At 37.7% G+C, this 23,102-nt stretch overlaps 8 protein-coding genes across 8 annotated transcripts; all 8 read left to right on the top strand.

Annotated features, from left to right (window-relative positions):
* Positions 1-286: 286 nt before the first annotated feature.
* On the top strand, positions 287-1,537 carry LSM04_004852 (Polyribonucleotide 5'-hydroxyl-kinase Clp1; the record flags this gene model as incomplete). The annotated part of the gene is made up of 1 exon (XM_067329521.1): positions 287-1,537. One exon carries the CDS (start codon positions 287-289, stop codon positions 1,535-1,537), a length of 1,251 nt encoding a protein of 416 aa, XP_067187390.1.
* A 345-nt stretch (positions 1,538-1,882) lies between these two features.
* On the top strand, positions 1,883-2,611 carry LSM04_005650 (uncharacterized protein; the record flags this gene model as incomplete). Its single annotated transcript, XM_067329522.1, has 1 exon — positions 1,883-2,611. One exon carries the CDS (start codon positions 1,883-1,885, stop codon positions 2,609-2,611), a length of 729 nt encoding a protein of 242 aa, XP_067187422.1.
* A 583-nt stretch (positions 2,612-3,194) lies between these two features.
* LSM04_000201 (Vacuolar protein sorting protein 26 related) lies at positions 3,195-4,492 on the top strand (the record flags this gene model as incomplete). Its single annotated transcript, XM_067329524.1, has 2 exons — positions 3,195-3,204; positions 3,555-4,492. The coding sequence occupies 2 exons, from the start codon at positions 3,195-3,197 to the stop codon at positions 4,490-4,492; spliced, it is 948 nt and encodes a 315-aa protein (XP_067187151.1).
* Positions 4,493-4,810: 318 nt separating this feature from the next.
* LSM04_006114 (uncharacterized protein) lies at positions 4,811-14,503 on the top strand (the record flags this gene model as incomplete). The annotated part of the gene is made up of 1 exon (XM_067329525.1): positions 4,811-14,503. One exon carries the CDS (start codon positions 4,811-4,813, stop codon positions 14,501-14,503), a length of 9,693 nt encoding a protein of 3,230 aa, XP_067187440.1.
* Positions 14,504-14,833: 330 nt separating this feature from the next.
* Positions 14,834-15,643, top strand: LSM04_002996 (uncharacterized protein; the record flags this gene model as incomplete). The annotated part of the gene is made up of 1 exon (XM_067329526.1): positions 14,834-15,643. The coding sequence occupies one exon, from the start codon at positions 14,834-14,836 to the stop codon at positions 15,641-15,643; it is 810 nt and encodes a 269-aa protein (XP_067187287.1).
* Positions 15,644-16,285: 642 nt separating this feature from the next.
* LSM04_002157 (Small GTPase superfamily) lies at positions 16,286-16,837 on the top strand (the record flags this gene model as incomplete). Its single annotated transcript, XM_067329527.1, has 1 exon — positions 16,286-16,837. One exon carries the CDS (start codon positions 16,286-16,288, stop codon positions 16,835-16,837), a length of 552 nt encoding a protein of 183 aa, XP_067187247.1.
* An 880-nt stretch (positions 16,838-17,717) lies between these two features.
* Positions 17,718-19,445, top strand: LSM04_000277 (zinc finger protein; the record flags this gene model as incomplete). The annotated part of the gene is made up of 1 exon (XM_067329528.1): positions 17,718-19,445. The coding sequence occupies one exon, from the start codon at positions 17,718-17,720 to the stop codon at positions 19,443-19,445; it is 1,728 nt and encodes a 575-aa protein (XP_067187159.1).
* Positions 19,446-20,403: 958 nt separating this feature from the next.
* LSM04_002177 (Pyridoxal phosphate-dependent decarboxylase) lies at positions 20,404-22,020 on the top strand (the record flags this gene model as incomplete). Its single annotated transcript, XM_067329529.1, has 1 exon — positions 20,404-22,020. One exon carries the CDS (start codon positions 20,404-20,406, stop codon positions 22,018-22,020), a length of 1,617 nt encoding a protein of 538 aa, XP_067187249.1.
* Positions 22,021-23,102: the final 1,082 nt, after the last annotated feature.

Raw genomic sequence — 23,102 nt, forward strand, 5'->3', positions numbered from 1 at the left:
ACAGTGGTCGTCATTTTGATGGTAAATGGAAAGTGGGTTTCATTGGAATTTTAAGTGTATGTAATAGAAACACATATGATATATAAAGTTATTTTTTTTCATTTTTGTTTTTGCATCTCATCTTGAATCTTTCGTTCTATTTTGTTTAAAATTTTTTTCTATTATTTTAATTATTTTTTTCCTTGTTTTACTCAAAATATGTAGGCGTGTTTTTAATTCTTTCTTGTTACAAGAATACACAGTCTGACACGCAGATTAATTGAGAAACTACAAGAAAAAGGAAACTATGCCTCGAGGTATTCATCATTCATCTTATGAATTAGAACGCAGTGAGTTAAATCTTCACTTTATCGGAACAGGATCTATTGTGCTCCTTGATGGTGCGGCGACAATATTTGGCGCTCCTTTAAGAAGAAATGTTCGTTATACCTTTAACAAGTGTGGTATTCCAGTAGTCTGTTTGGCCACTTGTCGTCTACATGTAGAGGGAGAATTTACTGCTACTGTTTCTGTACTTGACTCGGCTGCTGATGACTTACATGCAGTGCTAGATTTTGCAAGAGCAGAAGCTGCTTCAAAAAGTAGTAGTGGTGTGGTCTATGATTCTCATGAGGAACCTATACAAGGTCCACGTGTTCTTGTAGTTGGAGATCAAAATACTGGTAAAAGTAGTTTATGTCGTAATCTTGTAAATTTGGCAATAACTGGACAGACGTACGGTGTTGCTCTTGTAGATGCTGATGTTGGTCAACAAGGTATCGTTTGCCCTGGAAGTATTGCCACAGCTTTCATAGAAAATTTTATTCCTGTGGACGAAGGATTTAATACTATGGCAGCGTTAACTTTTTTCTTTGGTGATAAAACAGTTACTACAAGTTCACGAAAAAGGTACTTGGATCTTTGTGCTTCAACTTGGCAAGCTATTGCTTCAGTTGGTTTGTCAAAACCAAAGTACGCTATTGGTGGGGTTATAGTAAATACGATGGGATGGACTACAGGTATAGGACGGGATATTCTCTTTGAACTATTATCTGTTTTCTCTATTACTCATGTGATTATTTGTGGTTCTGATGGAGACCTTGCAGAAGAATTAAGAAGATCTACCTTTGGACATAATATTACGGTTCTTTGCTATCCAAAACAAGCCCGTATGTTTACTTGTGGTGCGTCACAGCTAAACGAATCACGTACAGAACAGTTAGTAGGTTATTTTCAGGGGACACTTCGAACCCCTTTGTCAGCATACCGCGGTGTTGCACATGTGAAGGATGTACAATTCGTCGATGCGCTGACGTCAGAAATTCTTTCATGGCAGGATGTTAAACCGTTGAGTTTAGCAGCTGTTGTTTGGACTGATTCTCTAGAGAGTATTGATGAGGCAAATGTTGCAGGTTTTATTATTTTGCTAGAAATTGGAAGAAAGTTTTTCTCATTTCTATCTCCTGCAGCAGGAAGTCTTCCAAAACCTTTTCTACTTGTTTCACCCACTATTAAGCTTCCGGGCTCTAGAGTCCCACCTTTTACAGCTGCTTCTTGATAAAAACTCCGGCCTTTGGACGTCCAAAAAAAAAAGAAAAGATAACATCACATGAAAAAAACGGTGTTTTTTTTTTTTTTTTGAAATAAAAATATTATTATTTATTTAAAATAAAAAATGTCCAAAACTACCTATTATATTTCTTTTTATATTTTTCTTTCCTCTTGTTTTCTTTTTTTTCTCTTTCTATAAACTCAAATAATAGGGAAAGCGAAAAAAGGTTTCTTCAGTTTATTTTTAATTTTCTTGTCCCCTAAACAAGAAGTATATTTATTTACCTACCTAATCTACATAAATATAAATATAAATATACTGATTGGGCAGTTGATATAACCTGCAGATGTCATGGAGCGTCTACCCCCCATTGACACACGTGTAGAGACGCTGCGGCTGTTATACGGCTCCCTCGTGCGGCTGTGCCTCCACACCTGCGCTTCATACGCCGGCCGCGGTCTTCTCTCGCGGTGCCTCCGGCGCGGCCCGCCAGCGACGTGGAGGCGACAGGCGCTGCCGTACGCCGCGGCTCTCGGGGCGGAAATTCTCCTCTCGGGGCTCCTCTGCCCGCGGCAGTACCTCGCGGCCGTCACCACCCCGCGATTTCTCCTCGACTACGTTCTCACCGGCTGGTCGGACGTGCTGCGACGCCTCGATAGATTCGCACCAGGGAAGTTCGCCGCCTACGCCTTACAAGCCTTCGCATCAGACGCAGAGTGGAATTTTGGATTCTTTACATGGCAACTGCCATCTGTTGCACTCACGCTAGCCAAACTATGCTGGCGGCGTTGCAAACTAGGTCCTACACGCACACGCACTAAGCGGGTGCTCGTGATGCTCCTGGTTCAGATGCTACTGAGGGCGTATGTGTCCACTTTTTCCGTGATGATTCCGGAGACTGCTGGGGAGGTTGCAGAGTCTATTGTATCGGCGGTACTTGAGGGTATGGTTACCTCATATCTGGCACGGCACACGTGGCCGTTAGAAGATTTTACGGAATCGCCGCAAATAAGTAGTTCAGACAATTCCGAATGCCGTGATACGGGCAGTGAAGATTTACCGCCGAAGTGCGAAGATTAATAATAATAATAATAATAATAATAATAATAATAATAATAATAATAATAAGTGTTGTGGAAGTGTTCTGCTTGAAGCATTTGTGATGGAAGGTTAAAAGTGGAGAGGGAAAGCACGTTTGGGGGCGTATGAATGAGTGTTTGTTTGCTTGTTTTGAATAAAGGGGAAAGGGAGTACAGGGGCAGATGGTATGGATGTATAAAACGATATATATATATATATATATATATATATATATATATATAGGGTAAGAGAAATAAAAGTAATTTTTTCTTTTAGAACTCAATAATGAAAAAAGAAAAAAGAATACGAAAGAGGAGGTGTATAGGGGAGCAAAAAGTATCTCGGGATTTTCCGTTAGCTTCTCACTTTATTTTATACTTTTTTCGATGATATTTTTGTGTAACTGATGGTGTTTTCTCGGAAAAAAAAAATGTGTTTGCTCTCCTTCTCAATAGCATCTTTTTTATTTTTTATTCATTCTTGAGTTGAGGTAATCTTTCCTTTGCTGGTCCTCCCCTTCAAATCAATTGGACTGTTATTGTATATAGACGTCTGCTCTGGGAGTTGGGTGCAGTCAACAAATATGTCGCAAGGTCATTTCATATCTTTTTAGTTACTCCTGATGCTTTTTGTCTTCGTTCGTTGCTTTTTTTTTTTCTCACTCAAGAAAAGAAATCGTTGCTTTTTTTTTGTTTATACCCTCTTGAGAATGATAGAAATACCTTTTTGTTGTCTTGTTTTTTTCGTGTCTTTCAATATTTCTGAGTTAGGACAAGGATAAAGATAGCGCTTGTGTGAGTGCGGTTCTAAGAAAGTAGAGTAGAGAATAAGAAAGAGAGTGGAAAGATACTCTATCTATCTCTCTTTTCTCTCTCTCTTTTTTTTTTTGCTTCTGCTCCTATTCTTGCTAAACCTCCTTGCAGGGACTGTAACTCCATAACAGAACTACGGCAAGATGCACCTCTTAGTGTACACGTGGACCGCATTGGTGCAACTTATATCGCAGGTGAGAAAGTAACAGGATGTGTTGTTGTAAACTATGCGACGGCTTCTACCTTTGTTAGTATCGACGTGACTGTATTGGGGATATTGACTATTGAGTCTACTATAGGTGGTTGTAGTGACCTTGTTGGATTTAATCAAACATTGAACCTAAAACCTTTGGTTTTGATGAATCTACGCATTTCACTTCATTCTAAAGGACATGTTTTGCCTGCTGGAAAAACAGAGTTACCTTTTTTATTTGGTCTTAAAGCGTCAAATCCTGATATTCTTCTTATAGAGACGTATAATGGTGTTTGTATTTCCTGTTCCTACACACTTACGGCGACGGCTCGTGGGATTATGGGAAAGTCAACAAGTGATTCACTTCAAATACTAGTTATTGTTCCAGGTCAAGTTCTTCTTCTTCCTCATGTACTGAAAGAAGACAAGGGTGTAAATTTTGAATTAAATGAAGAAGGAATAGAAGAGCATGATAATATTGGTCGAATGGGTGGTCTCAGTTTTCTTCTTGAGGGTAATTTTGAACGGTATTATAACGACGTTGATATACCAATTTCTGGATGGATTGTAGTGCGACGATGTAATGTTAGAATTCTCTCTATTGAACTGCAACTATTACGTGTAGAACATGCAGCTACAACAGAGGTAACCGCACATAAAGCTACGGAAGTTCAACGTATTCAAGTAGCAGATGGAGATGTGCTACACAATCTTGATATTCCCATTTATATGTTTTTTCCACGATGGTATACATGTCCTTCTATTAAAACATCTAATCTAAGAATTGTATTTGATGTGAACATTAAAGTCCTCCTAGAATGTCGTCAGGTACTTAGTAAAGTTGTTCCGATATATTTGTATCGTGCCTCTAATTAACGATAAGTTATGATTCTTTTTGATGTTGTTTTTGTTTTTATTGCTTTCCCATATCGGTTTATTATTGCTTTGACCGTTTGTGTGTGTATGTATTTTACTTTTGTTCTAGTTATTACTGTTTTGCATATTTATTTCTGTGTATATCTTAAGTGTAATTCTCTAGATATCCATTTTTCGCTTTATTACTTGGACCAATTCCTCTTTTTTTTTTCCTCAAGGACGAGTAGCACATCTTCAAAGTACTCTGTATTCACATATAAATTGAAAAGGAAGGAAAATAAAGGAATAAAGAAAGAAAGAGGTCATTATTCCCTATTAATGTCCTCTGCGATGACTCCCTTTGCTGACACCGTAGAAGTATCAACGGGGAGCAGTAAAACTATACCCCATGGGGATTTTTACAACGCCAAAGGTACATATGTAAAGGGTGCTGCAGCCGAGGAGTTATACCGAGAAGAATGTCATGCTATTAATGTGAATCCCAATAACACTTTTTCGAAACAACTACTCGCGGGAGCTACTGTATTTGATTTTGATAATGGTTATTTAGGTGAAAAAGGTATTATCCCCATTCTTTCTACGCTTCAGAAGGTTCCAGTAGTGGAACTTTCTATGCGTAGTTGTGAGTTGACAGCAGATGATGTAGCTTTAATTCAAAAAACTTTTGCATCACATGAAACACTTCGTAAGATAGACTTACGCGGTACTACGTTAAGTGTAGCTAGCGCACGTAAACTTCTTACTTTAGCAGTACAAAATTCTGGTGTGACACAAATTTTAGTAGACGAGAATACTCCAAAGTATGCTTACATTCAGAAACAGTGTTTTGCTAATGCCAATATGACAATATTAGCTTCAAAGTGTTTGGTATGTGGAAGTATTGTTATTCATTCACCTGATCAAAAGGTAGAAATTCGTTTATTATTATCACTTGGAGAAGAATTTAATATTTTTGAACCTGCTACTGGAGGAGTTGCACTTCAAGTATTATTTCGTTGTATTTTAGCTTGTTGTGAAGCCAATGATGGTGTTCTTTTTTTATGTTCTACTGAATGTCGAGTGCATCTTACAGATGAAATTGTTTTATCTGCACGTGCAGTGGTATCTGAATGGTTTTCTGGTGTTAAAAGTACGTATCCAAGAAATCCAATTCTACGAAGATGTGTAGTTGATACCTTAAAATTTTTTGCACTACAAAAAGCAAAACGCAAAGATGAAATTATGATAAATGATCATAATAGTAGTAGTTTAACTACCGAAATGGGAAGTGATGATGATGAATACTTAAAAAATGAAAGTGATCTGGAGTTAGAGGTCTGTACTATATGTGGAGCTCATGCTGTTTGTATGACAAATGGATCTTTTTTGATAATACAACAAATTTGTAAAGATATTGAAAATGATTCTTTAATGCATCCCTCTGCTTTTCTCCGATTAACTAAACTTATGATATCATATGCTGATATGCGTCCTTGCTCTATAGATTGTGTGGTACATCTTGTAAGGTTTGGTATTTATGGTTATGGTGGAGTTCTTCAACCTCGAACTACTACAGGTGATGTACTTGTATCTTCACTTGATGTTTTACTTTCACAGCTACCTCTTGAAGATTTTGCTATTATTAACTTTTCATTGGCTCAGATTGATGAATTGGAAGAGGAAGATACTTGTTGTGCCCTTACTGTTGCAAGTGCAATGTCTGATATTGATGGAGTAACAATTGATCCGTATATGATTTTTGCTGTTGGTCGTTATCTTGCATCACTTTCTTCTGAAGCACTTGGAATGGAACTTTATCATGCTTGTGAGGCAGCTCAAGTTGTTGGATGTCTTCCTTCAAATATGGCACCTTTTGATAGACGTAAAGAAAAACCTTCACGAAGTTCTTATGTAATGTGGAGCGAATGGAAAAAAAATGTTAATATGGATAATATTGTACGTGCTGCCTTCTCTAGACGAAGACATGGTGTATATGCTATAGATGGACCACATTCAAATCTTTTTGATAATACCCGAGCCGTTTTATGGGCGTTTAGAAAACAAAGACGTTCCGTACTAGTTGTGATGGCATTTTGTTTAGATTGGCTTTTACTTCCAGGAGGAGTGGTGTTAAGTGAATCACCGATGAAGCGAAAGTTTATAACAACTCTTAAAATTGTTGGTCAGGCAAATATAGATAATACCTTTTACCTTATTTGTCAGAGTAATTTTGGTTCACGTGTAGGAAATCGTGGTTTCTTCTACATCCCTCGTGGTATTTTTAACTTGTACGTTATTGGAAGTGCCTATATCTTTATTGATGCGGAAGCCTATCGTGTGGGTAAAGGACATCAAGCCAAACTGTACGCTGAAAAAGTACTCCCAGAGGTGTCCCTCAGTTTAGTCCATCGAGTGCCGTTGCTGCGGGAATTGCACTATCACCGCGGGGATGCCCTTGTCTGGAGGCGGCGGCGTCAACTGCAGTCCACCCGCGTCATCTGCGACGCCCTCCGCCACCTCCCGCCTTCTCTTATTTTCACGTACCGCAGTCCCACCCGCTCCGTCTCCGCCGCCCAGCTGGGGCTCCTCCACACGATGGAGCTGCTCTGCCACGCCGCCACCACCCGCTCGCTTCTTTTGTTTTATTTGAATGAAGTCTTCGGGCCGCGGGCCGTCCTGTGGATCCACGGCGTTCTCAACAAACTCGATAAACTCCCACCACACGCCGTGCAGAGACGGCAGGCCGCGGAGACTCCGGCGGCCACCACACACGAACGAAGTCTCGCACGTCTGCAGTGGACACCATTAACAATCGCCAAGAGGTCCGTCGTGACAACACCGCAGGTAACACCACAAACACGGGGGAAGAAGTCTCTCGCACGAAGATCAACCAGGCGTTTGACAGATAAACGAGCAAACAAGGAAACGAGAGATATATTTCGTTCGCGGTTAGAGTCTCGTTGGTCGTCTGTACGAGAAGAATCTGCTAAAGCGATACAATCAAGGAACGCTAATAGTGCTAGTGTTGGTGTTAGTTTTGGTAGTAGTCCGACACCCACACCTATTTCTCTTAGACTAGGATCGGCTATGTCATTCTCTGCACGCTCTATGGCACTTGGAATTGATATGGTTCCTCCTACACTTGTTGGTGAACAATGGCATTCAGTTCGATTATGTGATTCTGATAGTGAAATTACAGAATATGCTATGTTCTTTATAAAAGGATATGCATGCTGCTTTAATATTATTAATCAAACCATTACACTACCTTTACAACCTATAATAGAAAATTCAGTTGTATCTAATTTTCCATTTCCAACTGGTTTTGATTGTGTGTTAAATTATCCAGTAAATCCTAGAATTGCACATTTCTTTTGTGGTGAACAATGGGTGGAGTGGGATACCTATCGTCAAATTTGTGTAGGTGGACCATATAAATTACGACTTCATAAACTTTATGAATCATTACCACCAGAATTTCTTCGAGGTATTGATGCAGCTGTGGCCATTCCGAATACATCATGTGCATTCTTCTTTTCACAATTAACATATGTTTGCTTTGATTATGTTAAGCAACAACCTATTGGTAAAGTAAGACGTATTGGAAATATTGAAAATTGTGAAGAAGATATTCCATCTTTTGGTGTGGCCTTATCAAAATTATTTCCTTATGGTCCAATGGCAACTTTACTTAAAAATGCAGATGAAGATGAACACAATGAGGAAAATACAGATGATAATAAAAATAAAAAATCAGTAATGTTAATTGGTCGTGATGGACATTTAGCTATCGTACATAGTTTTACAGCATCCAATGAAGTATCAGATAATGAAACATTTCATACACTTCCTGCATCTTCACTTGCTAGACTTCCACTAGCGTTACGACAAATGACTACTGCAGCTTTATATAGTGTTTGTGAAAATGCCCTAAATACAGAATGTAGTAGATGTTGTATAGTAGTAGATGGTACGGAACAGAGTGAACGTTATGTTAATGCTATAACTGGCTCATTTACTAGAGAATCTGAAGATTTAAATGCTCTCTTATCTCTTACACGTCGTGGAGTCGCAAGTGATCTTATGCCACTTTTACGTGATGAAGTTATGTTTGTTCAAACGGAAGAAAGTATTCTTGGTGATAATCCACAAGTAGTAGAGGTAGATTATGGTTCTCAACATCCAGTTGCTTTTAGTGTACTTGTTCTTGTATTGGAAACATCTTGTATAGACTCTAGAATACTTCATCTTGCTCCAATTGAAGCTTTGGTTGAAAGCAGTGATGATGGTATTACATATGTTTCCCATAGACAATTTACTGCAACAGGATATGTTACAGCTATTTGTTGGGGTGAAACACATGTAGCACGTTATTGGCGAATACGTTTTTTAACTAGACTTCCGATTGGAACAGGTATTGCACGACTTTTATGGTATGAAGCTACACATGTTCTTGGTAGTGATGCATTAGAAACTACAGTTCCACTCATCTCTTATGTATTTTCTAAGGTGAAAATTATAGCACCTCAGATATTATGTGAACCAAAATCTTTATTGAATAGTGTTTCTCCTGGTTCCGTTTTTGCAACACCCTCAGCTCACGGTTGGTTTAAAAAACATTGTATTTTACCTTTACTTCCAGATGGAGCTATGTGTTTACTTTTCTCTGGAGATAGTTTTGTAGAACTGGATTGTAAACAAGCTATAGTTGTATCTCAGCGGGCTGTTACTTTTGCATATCATCCAGCTTTTTCAGGTTTACCATACCCTTTTTCTGAAGGTTTTGATGCTGTATTTTATCCTAATTTTGAAAACTCTCAAATAGTAGCTCTTATTCATGGTAAAGAAATTTTACTATGGAATTTACGACTTGGTGTAAAAGAGACTAGTACACGTTATAATTCTGATACTCTTTTTAAAGGAATGCCATGGAATTTAGATGAAATTGAAGATATTGTTCAAATATGGGATCAACCAGATGAGGTTTTTATAATAAGAAGTCCACAAGTTATGCGTTGGAGTATTACCAAGAATGAAATTGTGGAAGGACCAATATTTATAAATGAATGTCCTTATCTATATCATGCTGAATTTGATGGAAAACCAATTCTTTGTGTAACTTCCTTTCCTGATGATCCCAAACGTTTTTATGTTTTTTGTGAAGATCGTGTGGCTGCTCAAACTGTAATAGATGGTACTATATCAGATATAATAGAACCAAAAAGTGTTCGTCATTTTGATTTATTTAGTCCTGTAATGTGGTATTTAAATTGGGGAAAAAGATTATACGATTCTATTATTCAAATTGATTTTAAAGAAGAAGAACCCCTTTTAGTAGGTGTGGTTATACAGAGTTCTGAACCATGTGGTGAGGATTGGATTGTGGAATATAGTGATGATGGTTCCGAGTGGTGTACAGTTGGTCATCATCGACAATCTTTAGCCCGTAGTCGTACAATGTGGGGATTATCAAGTGTAGATAATTTATCTCATCGACTTTGGCGTCTTAGATTGGATGCATCACAAAAACAAAATGAGGAACATAAACATTCTGTATTATATGCAAATTTATCATTTCTTACACTTTCTTCAGTTCCATGTCGTTTAGCTCCACAAAGAGTTGCACTTTCTGGAACCCTTAATAGACCTATTTCTGCTCTTTTCACAGATGAAAAAACAACTGTGGCATTTGAAAATATAATTGATTCTACAAAAATGTCTGAACCACCTATACAACATGTTACATTAGATTATGGTGATAATGATCCTCTAGAATTAATGGGATTTTCTTGCCGATGTAAATCAAATCAAGTTAATGCTATATGGAGCGTTTGGTGTAGCAATGATGGTGAACAATGGGAAAATTGTGGTGTATGGCGTAGTAGTTTTCAATATTTTAAATTTTCATGGAAACCAGCAGGTCCTCGTCAGTATTGGCGTATAGAATTACAAACATGGGAAGCCAATGTATTGTATGAAAAACTTTGTCTTTTTAGATATATTGGTCCTTCTATTCTTGTTGAAACTGCAACCCCTTTGTGTGCAGGATGGGACCCTTCTGTATTATGGGAAAAAAACTCAGAAGGTTGTAAAGTAACACCTTTAATATTCTCTGTTCAAGTTGGAACTTCTATTGTATTAGATACCAAATCAAATGCGGCTCAAGTGGTTGGTGTACATATGGTTGGATATGGTAAACAAAGTACATTTACTAAATTTGCAGTTGAATGTAGTTCTAATGCTGTAGAATGGCGAACCCTTGATGCTACTTTACTTTTACGTGGTGGATCAACACAAACAGGATGGGATGCAACTGGTTCTTTCCGTTATTGGCGTCTTCGAGTTTTAAATCATACTGGACCTTCTACTCTTATTATTCAAGGAATTTCTTTTAATACTTTAAAACCAACACTTTATTATACAGTGGAATCAAATACACCTTTTACATCCAATTCCTCTTCTGAATTATGTATTTCAGGTGAGTTGAAGGAAGTAGTTGCCGTTCATGCAATTCTTCCTCCTAATTCTGTATATACGGTGGAGAAACTTTCTCTTGATGGTCATACATGGGAGGAGATTACAACCTTGCGAAATACTAACACTATGCAATGTCGAAGTGTACGTAAAGGTTGGATACCGCGGGGAGGCTCCTCTCAATGGCGTCTCTCTCCTGCTCCTATTAATGATATTAGTGATAATAATAATAATAATAATAATAATAATAATAATAATAATAATAATAATAATAATAATAATAACATAAACGAAGAAAATAATGCAGGAGAAGAATACACCGTAACGTTTTCACAACCTCTTGGTAATGAGGCACAAGTGAAATGGTTTGCCTTTACGGGTAAAGCACTTATTCCATCAAAATTTAGCAATAATTCAAATATAGAAATCAGTGTAGATGGATTTGTTGAAGTACAAGCTGCCAAACGTCTAACAGAAAATACAACAGAGACAGTGGTATTGCGTTCTAATGATGGTGTGAAAGAAGCCAGTGTTGTATGGTTCTTTGAAAATGGAACAAGTTGTCTTTTTCATCAAGTTTATTTAAAAGGACGATGTGCTTTAAATCCTAATAAAGTGAATTCATCACCCCCTGTATCAACTTCACCAACAGATCCTTCTTTAAATGGTAGTGTAATAAATAAAAAGGTGACAGCACGTAAAGGAGCAGGAAATCGTTCTCCTGTAAATGTGACGGAATCCAAAACTGAAGAAGTTAAATCTATACCTTTAACAATTATAGTCGAAACGAGTGGAAATGGTATTGATTATGTAGCTCTTGCAGAATGTCCTTTCTCACAAGATGGTAATGCTCTTTCATGGCAAAGTGGTGTACCTTCTTCTTATTGGAGAATAAGAATTAAAGGAATTCCTAAAACAGAATTTATTGAATTACGTCAAGTTACATGGTTTGTAGAAAAAGGTTTCACATCTGTATTGGTACCTCATGCATTATATATGCTAAGTAATCCTATGTATAGTACTTGGCAAAGTGCCGCTTTTAATAATGAGGAAGAATTTGTTCAAATGTGTCAAGAAGGATATGATCAAGCGAAAAGTGTTGCGAGTGGGCTTCGTGAAGCATACGATATTGAACGACATGGTATTATAGCTCAACGAATTATTCGTTTAAAAGGAGAATTTGCAGGTTTTATTTCTAAAATTTCAAAGGAAGCTATGAGAGAAAAAAAAGATGTACCTATGGATAAATTTATCTCTATTGGTAGAAATCTTGGCAATGATGTAATGTATAAACTCTATAAAGCTGCGAAACGATATGGATGTGATGTAGATGATCTTAATGAGTTAATATCTCATCCAATGGTTTTTACTCCTGAACAATCCAAGTCAACAGAAAGTGTTCCATGGTTTTATCCCAAGTATGAAGAAACTGGGACTTTAGTAGAAAGTTTTTATGGATTTCATAATGTTCGAGCTTCTTTAATCGTTTTATGGAGTTTATCTTTACAACTTCAGTGGAATACCGATCTTTTAATGAGTACTGGTATGACACCTTTAGATCCTCATATTGCTTCTGTTATTATTGTATTAAATATTGGGCAAAATAATTGGTTAGCAGCAGAACATTTTCCTGATCTTCCACTTTTATATCATGCTGGATTTACAGAACGACCGGTAGTAATAGTATTTACTCTAAATCAAATAACATTTACATCCAAGTATAATTTAAATACTCCTGGAAGAGATCCATTTCCTGCAAAATATCCATTTAATTTACTTCCTGGAGTAAATTTTATTCAATATATGTCTCTTACAAATTGTCCATGTCCTATTTTTGATCGACTTCAACTATTGTATTCAAAAGATTTCCTCGCAAAATATGAAACAGAAGTGGTTTTTACAGCTCCTAGCATTCGAAGTAATACTGCTGTTGTTCGTTTTACTTTACCAGGAGATGTTGTTAAGTTTCCTATACCAGGTTTAATTATAGGAAGTATTGAATTCGAAGTACAATTGATTATGGAAATCAATAGTAATACGACTGATATTACAGAGATGGCTGAAAGTTTATTGGAACAATCACATATAATGAGCTTTGTAACCCATGATACAACCTTTTTGCATCCCACTGAAAAATATTCTGTGCCATTAAGTCTTACTGGGTTTATTAGTAATACGGAGGATAAAATTAAAGTTCATGGAATTTCACCGAGTGCACATATTCCTATGCCTTATCCTTTATCTGGTTCTTTTATTACTAACATAAGTACATCCTTTGAACTTAATGCTGGAGAAACACCACAGTCTTTTATTGAACCTACATTTGAATTGGAAGGAATTTTAACTACACCTGCAACTGGAAGTTATATGTGCCGTTTAAAACGAGGTAATTTAAATTGTAACTGGGAATCTATATCTTTACAAATAGTTGAATTACAATTGAATGATTTTATTAAACTTACAGATTATCTGGGAGGAGTTTCATCAAAAAGAGAACATACAGAATGGACGAAAAATATTCCTTTCTTTTTATCAACAGATCTTCAATTAAATTTAATTGATGTTAATATTTTTGGACGTGGTACTATTGATTTCGCTGGTACTTATGGAGATGTTAACGTTACTCTCTCTGATAAAGGTATAGGAATAACTACAACACTAACAGATCTTCGTCTTGGTGGTATGTTATTATCTGGGAAATCAGATGAAGGGTGTGTGGTAGTGAATATTACAGTTCCTGTGAATGAAGCTCCTCTTTTTCGAATTTATGGATATAGTTCTTTACTTGCACGAAAACGGTATCCAGTTAAAATTGAAATTTCTCCTATTGGAGTGTTATGCGTTTCTACTGGTGTATTTTATGATTTATATATAGAAGAAGATGCACTTTTTCCATCAAAAATGTACGCTCAGGTAACCGTGTCGGAAAGGGTTTTTACAGAATGTCTTTCTGAAGTACTACAAGAAACTCCAATAATATCTGCTTTACTTTCAAAAGGAATTCCCTTTTCATTTCAATTAAAAGAGTTATTTGTGGAAGAATGTATGTTGGAACAACACCTTATGTTCCTTACTGTACGAGGTGTATTATTTGGTTGCTGCTTTGATGTTATGACTTCTTTGGTATTTCCTGATAACACTTTACAAGAAGCACGACGTGTCTGTCAGAATCTTGTCGCTGCTATTGTAGAACAATGTGATGAAACTTTATGGGCATCATTTGACTTGTTTGTTGGTAATACCACACGCGATAAGTCATTAGCTACGACATATAACCAAACAGATATTGATATTGATAAAAATAATAATGCTAATGCTAATAGTTGCGATGATCAAGATAAATCTCATAAGACTGGAGTACATGATAGTACTAGTGTGAATTCGTCTTCTTCTGTCTTGGCGCGACACCTTGTGAGGGCAACACACGGAAAGTTTCTCATTCATTGGATGGCTCGCGAGTGTGAGATACTAGATGCGGAAATGCAGGAAGATTTCGATCCGATTGTAAGTGATGAATTCAGTGAAATATTTGATAAATTAGAACGTACGAATGAATGAGATAATGCAGTGTCTGTAAAATCACTGCGTTCCAAATATTTTTCACTCTCTTTATGAGTGGAATTTGATATGTAAATACTCACTTTTTTTTATGTTCGTTTCTTCTGTTGTAAAGAAGAAAAATGGAAACAATTATGGAAACAAAAAAATTCCCCATAAGAATTGCAAGAAGAAAAAAAAATATCTTGATACTTACTGTGGTGTTGTTTATGTATATATATGTCTCTTAAACCATGAATCACTATCCCTTCTTCTTCTTCCTACTCCCCTATTAATAACCATAGAAGAACTCCCATAAGACTTATTCCCACTAACTAACGGAAAAAAAAAATGGAGTCCTCTGTGGCATCGCTGATGGAACACCTCGGCGGCGTGGAGACGCGGCGGCGGGTGGCGATGATGCGCCGCAAGGAGGCGGAAACTCGACTCGCCTTCGCCACCGAAGAGGGCGTCCGCCTCGAGCAGCAGCAGCGGGTGAACACCGCCGCCGCCGCCGAACTCAAGCGGGCCCTCGAGTATCAACTCGACCAGCAGCGGAGCGCACAACTGCGCCGCACCGCCGGGGCCGACGCCGTGCGGCACGCGGAGGCCACAGAGACTTTGTTGCTCGAGCGGGCACGGGCAGCCGCCGCACGGGGGGCCGCCGTCGTCGCCGCGTGGGAAAAAAACACACGTGAACTCGAGGAATTGCAACGCGCGTGGGAAAATGATGAGGCCGCCCTCCCACTCCACCGCCGATCACGAGAACTCACAGAAGAGGCGGCCGCACTTATTTCGAAACGCGAACAACTCGAGCGGGAGGTACGGGAGGCGGTGCAGCGGCGCAATGAAGCAGTAGTACCACCACAACCACCGACAACAACAACAACAACCACGCAGGCGGATGGGGATGTCACGGCTATACAACTCAAAGCACAGATAGGGCTTGGCAAATGTGAACTGGCTGAATTGCAGACACAACACGCACGACAGATGGCCGTACTTGAACGGGAAGTGGCAGATTTAAACAGTCGCTCTATGGAACTCAGTCAATGGCTTGCAGATACTCTGGATTCACGCGATCAAGCCCTGATGAGTATTCAGAAACTGCAGTCATGTTTAAGTAGTGGGGTGTGTGCGTCATGTCGTCCATCATCGTAAATGCTGAGATGGTTAAAGGTTTCATCACAAGAGAGAGAGAGAGAATAACTATATCTGTATTATATATTATTTTCCTCAGTTGTTTTCACGTACCATGGGCTTGTTTTGTCTATTGGTTTCATTATTGTTATCACTATTCTTTCGTTGTGAATCCTTTTCTTTTTGTTCTTTTGGTATGTTTATGTTATTATTTTTATTTTTAACTTATATTCTTATTGGCTTTATTTCTTTTTGGGAGCGGTCTGGGGGTCTTGTTTCTATTTTCTATTCTTACTCTTTTTTTTTGTTGACAGAAATAATGCAAACACAGAGAGTTGGAGAAGAAAAAATATATGGTTTCTTCTTATTAATGAGTGTGGTATGTGTGTTTGGAAAAAAAACATTTTGAGTTATCCTTGAATTTATTTTTCTACTCTTGTTTGTACTATTCTATATATTTTTTCTTCCTTTATCTTCTTTTTTTCTATGTTCGTTGTGTTTCTTCATATTTTCTGTGGGGGTGGTGGGGGTGGTGTGTTTTGCGAACGTGCCATCATGAATTTATACATTGCCATACTGTGGGAAGGGGAAAAAACCGAACCAATAAGGGTATTTGCAGGCTAGACATATACACACAAAAAAGTGGTACTACGAGAAAAGTCAATGTTAAAGAGTCTGCGTAACCGGGTAAAGCGTGAGAATGAGCCACGTGTCCTGATAGTAGGCCTTGATAATGCAGGCAAGACGACACTGCTAAACACACTGGGTGAGAATGATGCCCCAGTGGAGGGAAAGACCACACCGGCAGCACCAGAGGGACCAACGCAGGGATTTAACATCAAAACACTCGTGCGTGGCGGTAAACGTGCAAAGTTGTGCGATCTTGGCGGCCAGCGAGCACTGCGAGAGTACTGGCAGGATTACTACAACAACACAGATTGTATTATGTACGTTGTGGACTCCTCTGACCACCGACGATTAGAGGAATCGCATGCGGCGTTTGTGGATGTACTTAACGGCATCCCCGCCGTGCCGGTGTTGGTGTTTGCGAATAAACAAGATCTTGCCACAGCCCGCGATGCACAGGCAGTAGCGGAGGCATTACACTTGCAGGAGTTCCGTGATCGCAAGTGGCACATTCAGGGATGCAGCGCAAAATCAGGTGCTGGTCTTGAAGAAGGTGTCGCGTGGATTTTTAACACGTGCACGGTGTGAATAGTTTTGCAGAGAATTTCATGTCAACAGGTATACACCATATGAGAAAAAAAAGAAGAAAACGAAAGAAAGAAGGTAAAACTGAAAAAAAAAACGAAAAGAGCGTGAATGGAGACCAAAATAAAGAAAAAATAACATAGAAGATTGGAGTATGAGAGATTTGTCATTGGCGTTTTCTTTGTTATGTGTTACAGATGGGAATGTGGAAACAGGACTTCTCCTAAAGGAGAGTGTAGAGGCATGTTAAAAAAAAATTTAACAATATATTCTGAGAAGGAATAATAAAAAAAAAAAAGAAAAGAAAGAGAGAAAAAATAATGTGTAGCTAGGCACGCGGCTGCGGTGGTGCAGCTGATGATAAGCCTATTAATAGAGTAGTGATACGATGGAAGAAAGAAGAAGAAAAGGGAGAAAGTAAAGTAATACGGTGGAAACTGAGATAATGTGGTGATCGTCCGCAGTGTCTCGTTTTCACTTTCTTTGATGCATATCTTTTCAATACACTCTGTAAAGTGGTGCAGACATTTTTTCTGCTCTTATTTTTATTTTTATTCTGTTGTTATTAGTTATTATTATTATTATTATTGTTTCTCCCGTCGCTCTCTTAGTGACATTCTTTTCTATGTGTCACCTCTGTAGCTGCATTATTTTGACGAACTTTTCCCAACCCCACGAACTGCAAGAAAAAAAAAGACAATTGTAATAACAACAGGTCATTTACTATAGCAAACCGGAAAATGAAAGAAAAAAAAATGCTGCTGGTTTGTAAATCTTTTTTTCTTCCTTTTTCTTTCTCTATCCTTCTTAATATTTAATATTTATAGTAGTTGGTGGATATTTATTTTTCCCTTTTTTGAACCCTCCTTCCCGTCTTGTACTCATGACGGCTGTTGTTGTTGGTTCGAGCAATAGGGATCAGTCACGCATTATTACGTGTGGTTTGTGTTTTAACGTTATTAAAGACCCACTAACATTTGACTGTCAACACAGTTATTGCGCAGAATGTGTGCGTGCTAAAATAGAGTCACAACATTGTGATGGTTTTGCATGTCCTCTTTGTAACGTCTTATATGCTAATATCACTGTACGCAATTTGGATAATTATGCAGATGTGGAATTAGCGAGTCAACTGGACGTGATTGCAGGAGGTGCTGATGGTAAACTTATTTGTCAATGGTGTGAAGAAGCTCCTGCTGTAATTCAATGTAACGAATGTATGTTTGTTTATTGTGCAGAATGTAACACTGCTGTTCATAAGAGTGCTGCCAAACGTGGTCATATAACAGGTAAAATTGGTGATCTAAATGCATTGAAAGGAATACAAAAAAAATGTGTTGTACGAGGTCATGAAGAGTATCGTGCAGAATTTTACTGTTCATTATGTGAAGAAATATGTTGTGCATACTGTTTACAAGTTGGTCCACATAAAAATCATGAAAATGTAGGTATAGCACGCGCAGCTGCAGAAGTTAGACAACAAATTTCAAGAGATATGGTTTTATTTACACAAACTAAAACTCGAATGGAAACTCAGGCTAGTGAACTTAATCGTGTTACGGCACAATATTTTAACTCATATGACAGTGTTGAAAATATCATTACCGAACGATTTAATCATTTTAGACAACAACTTATGCAACGAGAAGTGGAATTGCGTAAAACTCTTGCAACTCTACGAGAATCTGGAGATGCTTCTCTTACATCGTCTAGAAAATTATTTTTGATGAAACTTAATGCCTTAAATGAAGCTATGCTTCGTTTTCAACACATGCAACAAGGTGGATCAGACCATGAGGTACTTGAAAGTCGTTCCCTTATGTATAATTATCTTAAAGCTGAAATTCCTTCTGTTGTAGGCAGTGGATTTAAAATATCTGACCTTGGTGATATAACAATTAGTGGTCTTGATATTACGTTAGATTTACAATCTGTTCATCCTTCAGGTAATCAAGGTAGTGATGCCCCCTATCAATTAACGCTTAACGGTCCACCTCCCGGTGGATTATCAACACGACAACCGAATGAAACTATTAATGAAACTCAACGCCTCAGTGGTGGTGGTGTAACAATATCGCAACAAGTTTCACAGCATACAATGCATCCAGAGATTCCTCTTCGACTTACTTTTCCTGTCGATAATGATGTAGAAGCTACTGTCAAAGGTGATGGTGTTTTACTGTGTTGTGTGGCACGTGGTGGTCAAACTCAAATTGGTGTGCGAAGTAAAGAGACCATGGAGAATGTTGCTCGTTTGTTCCCTGAGGATGGTGGTTTTATTTCATGGAGAGTACGTCTGGAGGCGGTTTCAGAGTCTTTTGTTGGTGTTGTAGAGAAAACAGATTCTGAAACTGTTCCAGATGGATTTTACTGGAGACCAACAAGGAGTGGCGTTTTTGATGGACGTATCGGGCGTCTCAGTCCATTTGTTAATAAACTCCCCGTATGTCAAAACGGTGATATTATATGCTTTACGTATGATATACAAAAGAGAACGTTACGTGTAGCTGTAAATGGAAATAATCGTAGTGTAGTCGTTACTGACCTTCACCCACGTATTGCCGCATGCTTTATATTTTATCCCGGTGAAGCATTAACAGTACTATTTTAATAAGGTAGTCTGTGAGTGTTGTTGTTGTTGCCGTCGTCTTTTTTTTTCTTTCTCATTCTTTCTTTGTATCTCTGTGTGTACGTTTTTCCTTCTTTGTGTATATGTGTGTCTCTGTACCTCAGTATCTATTTCTGTGGTTTTATTGATCGATATAAATATATATTGGTATCTTTTTTGGCGATTTGTTTTTATTTCTCATATATTAGTGAGTCAAAAAAACTTCGTGATATCATTTTTTTTTTTTTTTTGCTCGTCTTGAGACCATAATACAAAGCGAATCTTTTTTCTTGTATCTGGTCTTTGTATTATTCTCTCTTTTTTTTTTTAATCTTCCTTCCCTGTTTAATACCTCTTCCAACTGTTCTTTGTTGGTAATGGTATTTTCTCTATCGTATCTCTGAAGAGTCCTTTCTCCATACACACTGATACATACACCAATGTCTCACTGTTGCACTGATCCTTTTTTAAAATATTAGGTATCGTTTAGGGATTACTGTAGGAGTGATATATCATCTATTTGTATCTTTTTTTTTTTACTTTCTATCTTGTTATGTATGTTTATTTGTGTGTATGTGTGTTTATGTTCGTTTTGATTTTAGGATCATGTATAGGCAGAAGAGGAAGAAGAGAAGAAATAAAGAAATGAGAAAAGAGAAAGAGGGGCATGAAGAATATTAAAAATAAAAAAAAAGAATCATGCGGTTAAAGCAACAGTAACGATCAGAACAATGATAAGCTTAAACTGTATTCTATCTTTTATTATTATTATTTCTTCCTTACGGAGTGTAAATGCATTTCTTTTATTATTATTTGTTTTTCTCTGTTTCGTTCCTTTCTATCTTACTCTTTATGTATTATATATATATATATATATGCTTTTGTATTGGTTCTTCACCTTTCTTTCTCCCCAACCCCTCTATTTATTTCCTCTTATTTGTGACTTTCAGGGTAACTTGTAATGACTCTCTCACAGTTTCTTGATCAAGCCCTGAAGGAAAGACGCCCATCTGAGATTGTGTACGTCTCACTTGGCGCATTCATGGCCGCTAAGGTATTAATTAGTCTTGTCAGTGATGGTAATATTATTAAACGGCTTAATTTGGCAAAATGGCGTGTCGTGCGTGCTGTGGCATCACCCATTATTAAACGAGAGGTGAAGAAGGCATCCAAATCGTTTAAAATGCCAGCGAAGGATGGTGAATATAAAGCTATAAAATTACCGGAGAAAGGATCAACGGATGAACAAGTTCTTCACTTTGTAGAGGAGTTTCATCGTGATTTGGATCAACCATATGAAAAAGGTGGTTTTAGTGGGGCGGTATATCATGGTGGGGCATCCCATACGAAACTTATTAACCGTGTTATGGATATCTTTCAATGGAGTAATCCTCTTCATTCTGATATATTCGGTGCTACACGTAAGATGGAGGCGGAGGTGGTTTCTATGGTAGTACATATGTTTAACGGTCATCTCCTCCCTGATGCCTGTGGGGCTGTTACATCTGGTGGAACAGAGAGTATATTAATGGCACTCAAAACGTACAGAGATTGGGGACGTCAAACAAAAGGTATAAAACATCCATCAGTAATTGTTCCCATTACTGCCCATCCTGGTTTTGATAAAGCAGCTGAATATTTTGGTATTAATTTGGTAAAAGTACCAGTAGATTCAGTGACCAAGCGGGTGGATGCTAAAGAAATGGAAAAGTATATTAATTATGATACAATCGCTATTGTTGGCTCAGCCCCTACATTTCCTCATGGTGTTATTGATCCTATTGCAGAATTAGCTGAAGTAGCTTATCGACATGATATTGGTTTTCATGTGGATTGCTGTCTTGGTGGTTTTATTGTTCCTTTCATGGAAAAAGCTGGATTCTCTGTTCCTGTTGTGGATTTTCGACTTCCAGGTGTTACAACAATTAGTTGTGATACACATAAGTATGGATATGCACCTAAAGGTACATCAACGGTTCTTTATCGAACAATGGAGTTACGTTCCTTTCAGTTTTGTTGTGTAACAGATTGGCCAGGTGGTATTTACTGTTCTCCTGCAGTAAGTGGTTCTAAACCCGGAAATGTTATTGCTGGTGCATGGGCAGCTATGATTCGTATGGGTGAAGAAGGATATGTAGAGAATTGTCGAAAAATAGTAGAAACACGAATCAAAATGACAGATGCTCTTTCTAGATTACCATGCATTCAAATTATTGGGGATCCAACTGTTTCTGTATTTGCCTTTAATAGTGACAAAATTGATATATTTGCACTTGGAGATCGATTGGGTAAACTTGGTTGGGCACTTAATCGTCTTCAATTTCCATCTGGTCTTCAATTCTCTGTAACACTTCTGCAGACTCAAGATGGTGTGGCGGAGCGGTTTATTGAAGATGTAACCGTTATTGCTAATGAAATGTACGCGGAGATTCAGAAACAAGAAGAAGAAGGCATAAAAATTAGAAAAAATGATGCAGGAGGAACTGTATACGCATCTCAACAACGCGTAAATGACCGAAGCATTGTAAAGGATGTGCTACGAGAGTTCCTAAATCAATACTACAGCACTGATCATTAAAGTGCGTAAAAAAATATATTTATATAAATATATGGGAAAGTGAACTTTACATACCTCTAGTACAAGTAAAGTTAAAACCAAAATATATTTCTGATGAACGTTAATATCGGCAAAGATTAAAAAAAAAAAATACCTACTTTCATAGCAAATTGAACGAAAAACTTCTCATTGTTTAGCAAAATATATATATACTTTTTGCTTCCATTTGAGCAGGGAAAAAACAGCATTGAAGGTTCTTTGTCTCTGTTTTCTTTTTATTTTTTTCTCTATATTATTTTTTTTACCTTTATTATTTCCTCATGCTTTGTTTATGGCTATTCAATGCAAGTAGCAGTAATTAAAAAAGAAGAAACTTGTTTTTATTTATTTTTTTCTTTCCTTTTTTTTTTTTTTTCGTGACTGCTTTTGCCTTTGTTTGCTTCATTTTGTGTCAGCTTGCGATACGAATGATCGAGTCTTACTGACTTTTATATCTTGTATGGGTTTAACTATTAGGAATATCTTTACTTCTTTTTATTCCTAACAGCGTGTCAATAGTAAGTTTCTGAAAAGAAAATAGTAAATTTTTAAAGTACGATCATGACAACCATTCAGCCTTATACACCACTAGAGTAAAGAATTTGCACCAAGGCTTTCAAGGATGTTGTGCGCCGATATGGCCCATTAGAATTTTCCTTTGATTTGAGACCTGCGGATATGCCGCAACACACTTTTCATGTTGACAGTACTCTAACTTTAGACGGTGATACCCTCAAATTAAAAATGGAACCAAACAACTTTATGGACTGGGAATCCGTGTGCCTGTCCATTATTGGTTTTATAATGCCTCGAAATCAAAATTTCCTACAAATTTTCGAGACGACAAATAACTTATTCAGGGCGGAATGGGCCGCACTGGGAGAGCAAGCTCTAAGGCTTCATCAAGAATATAACAGCGCCCGAGCACAGTTAGAACACGAAGCTTTTCGAGCACAGCAAACCGCTAATATACAACTCCAGGAATTACCAAATCAACTGGCACAGATGCATCAACAGGCTAACACGCAAGCCCTACTGGCAGCATCTCACACACAATTAAACCA

The sequence above is a fragment of the Trypanosoma melophagium genome (assembly GCF_022059095.1).
Source record: "Trypanosoma melophagium isolate St. Kilda chromosome Unknown ctg5segment0, whole genome shotgun sequence".
Classification (NCBI taxonomy): domain Eukaryota; phylum Euglenozoa; class Kinetoplastea; order Trypanosomatida; family Trypanosomatidae; genus Trypanosoma; species Trypanosoma melophagium.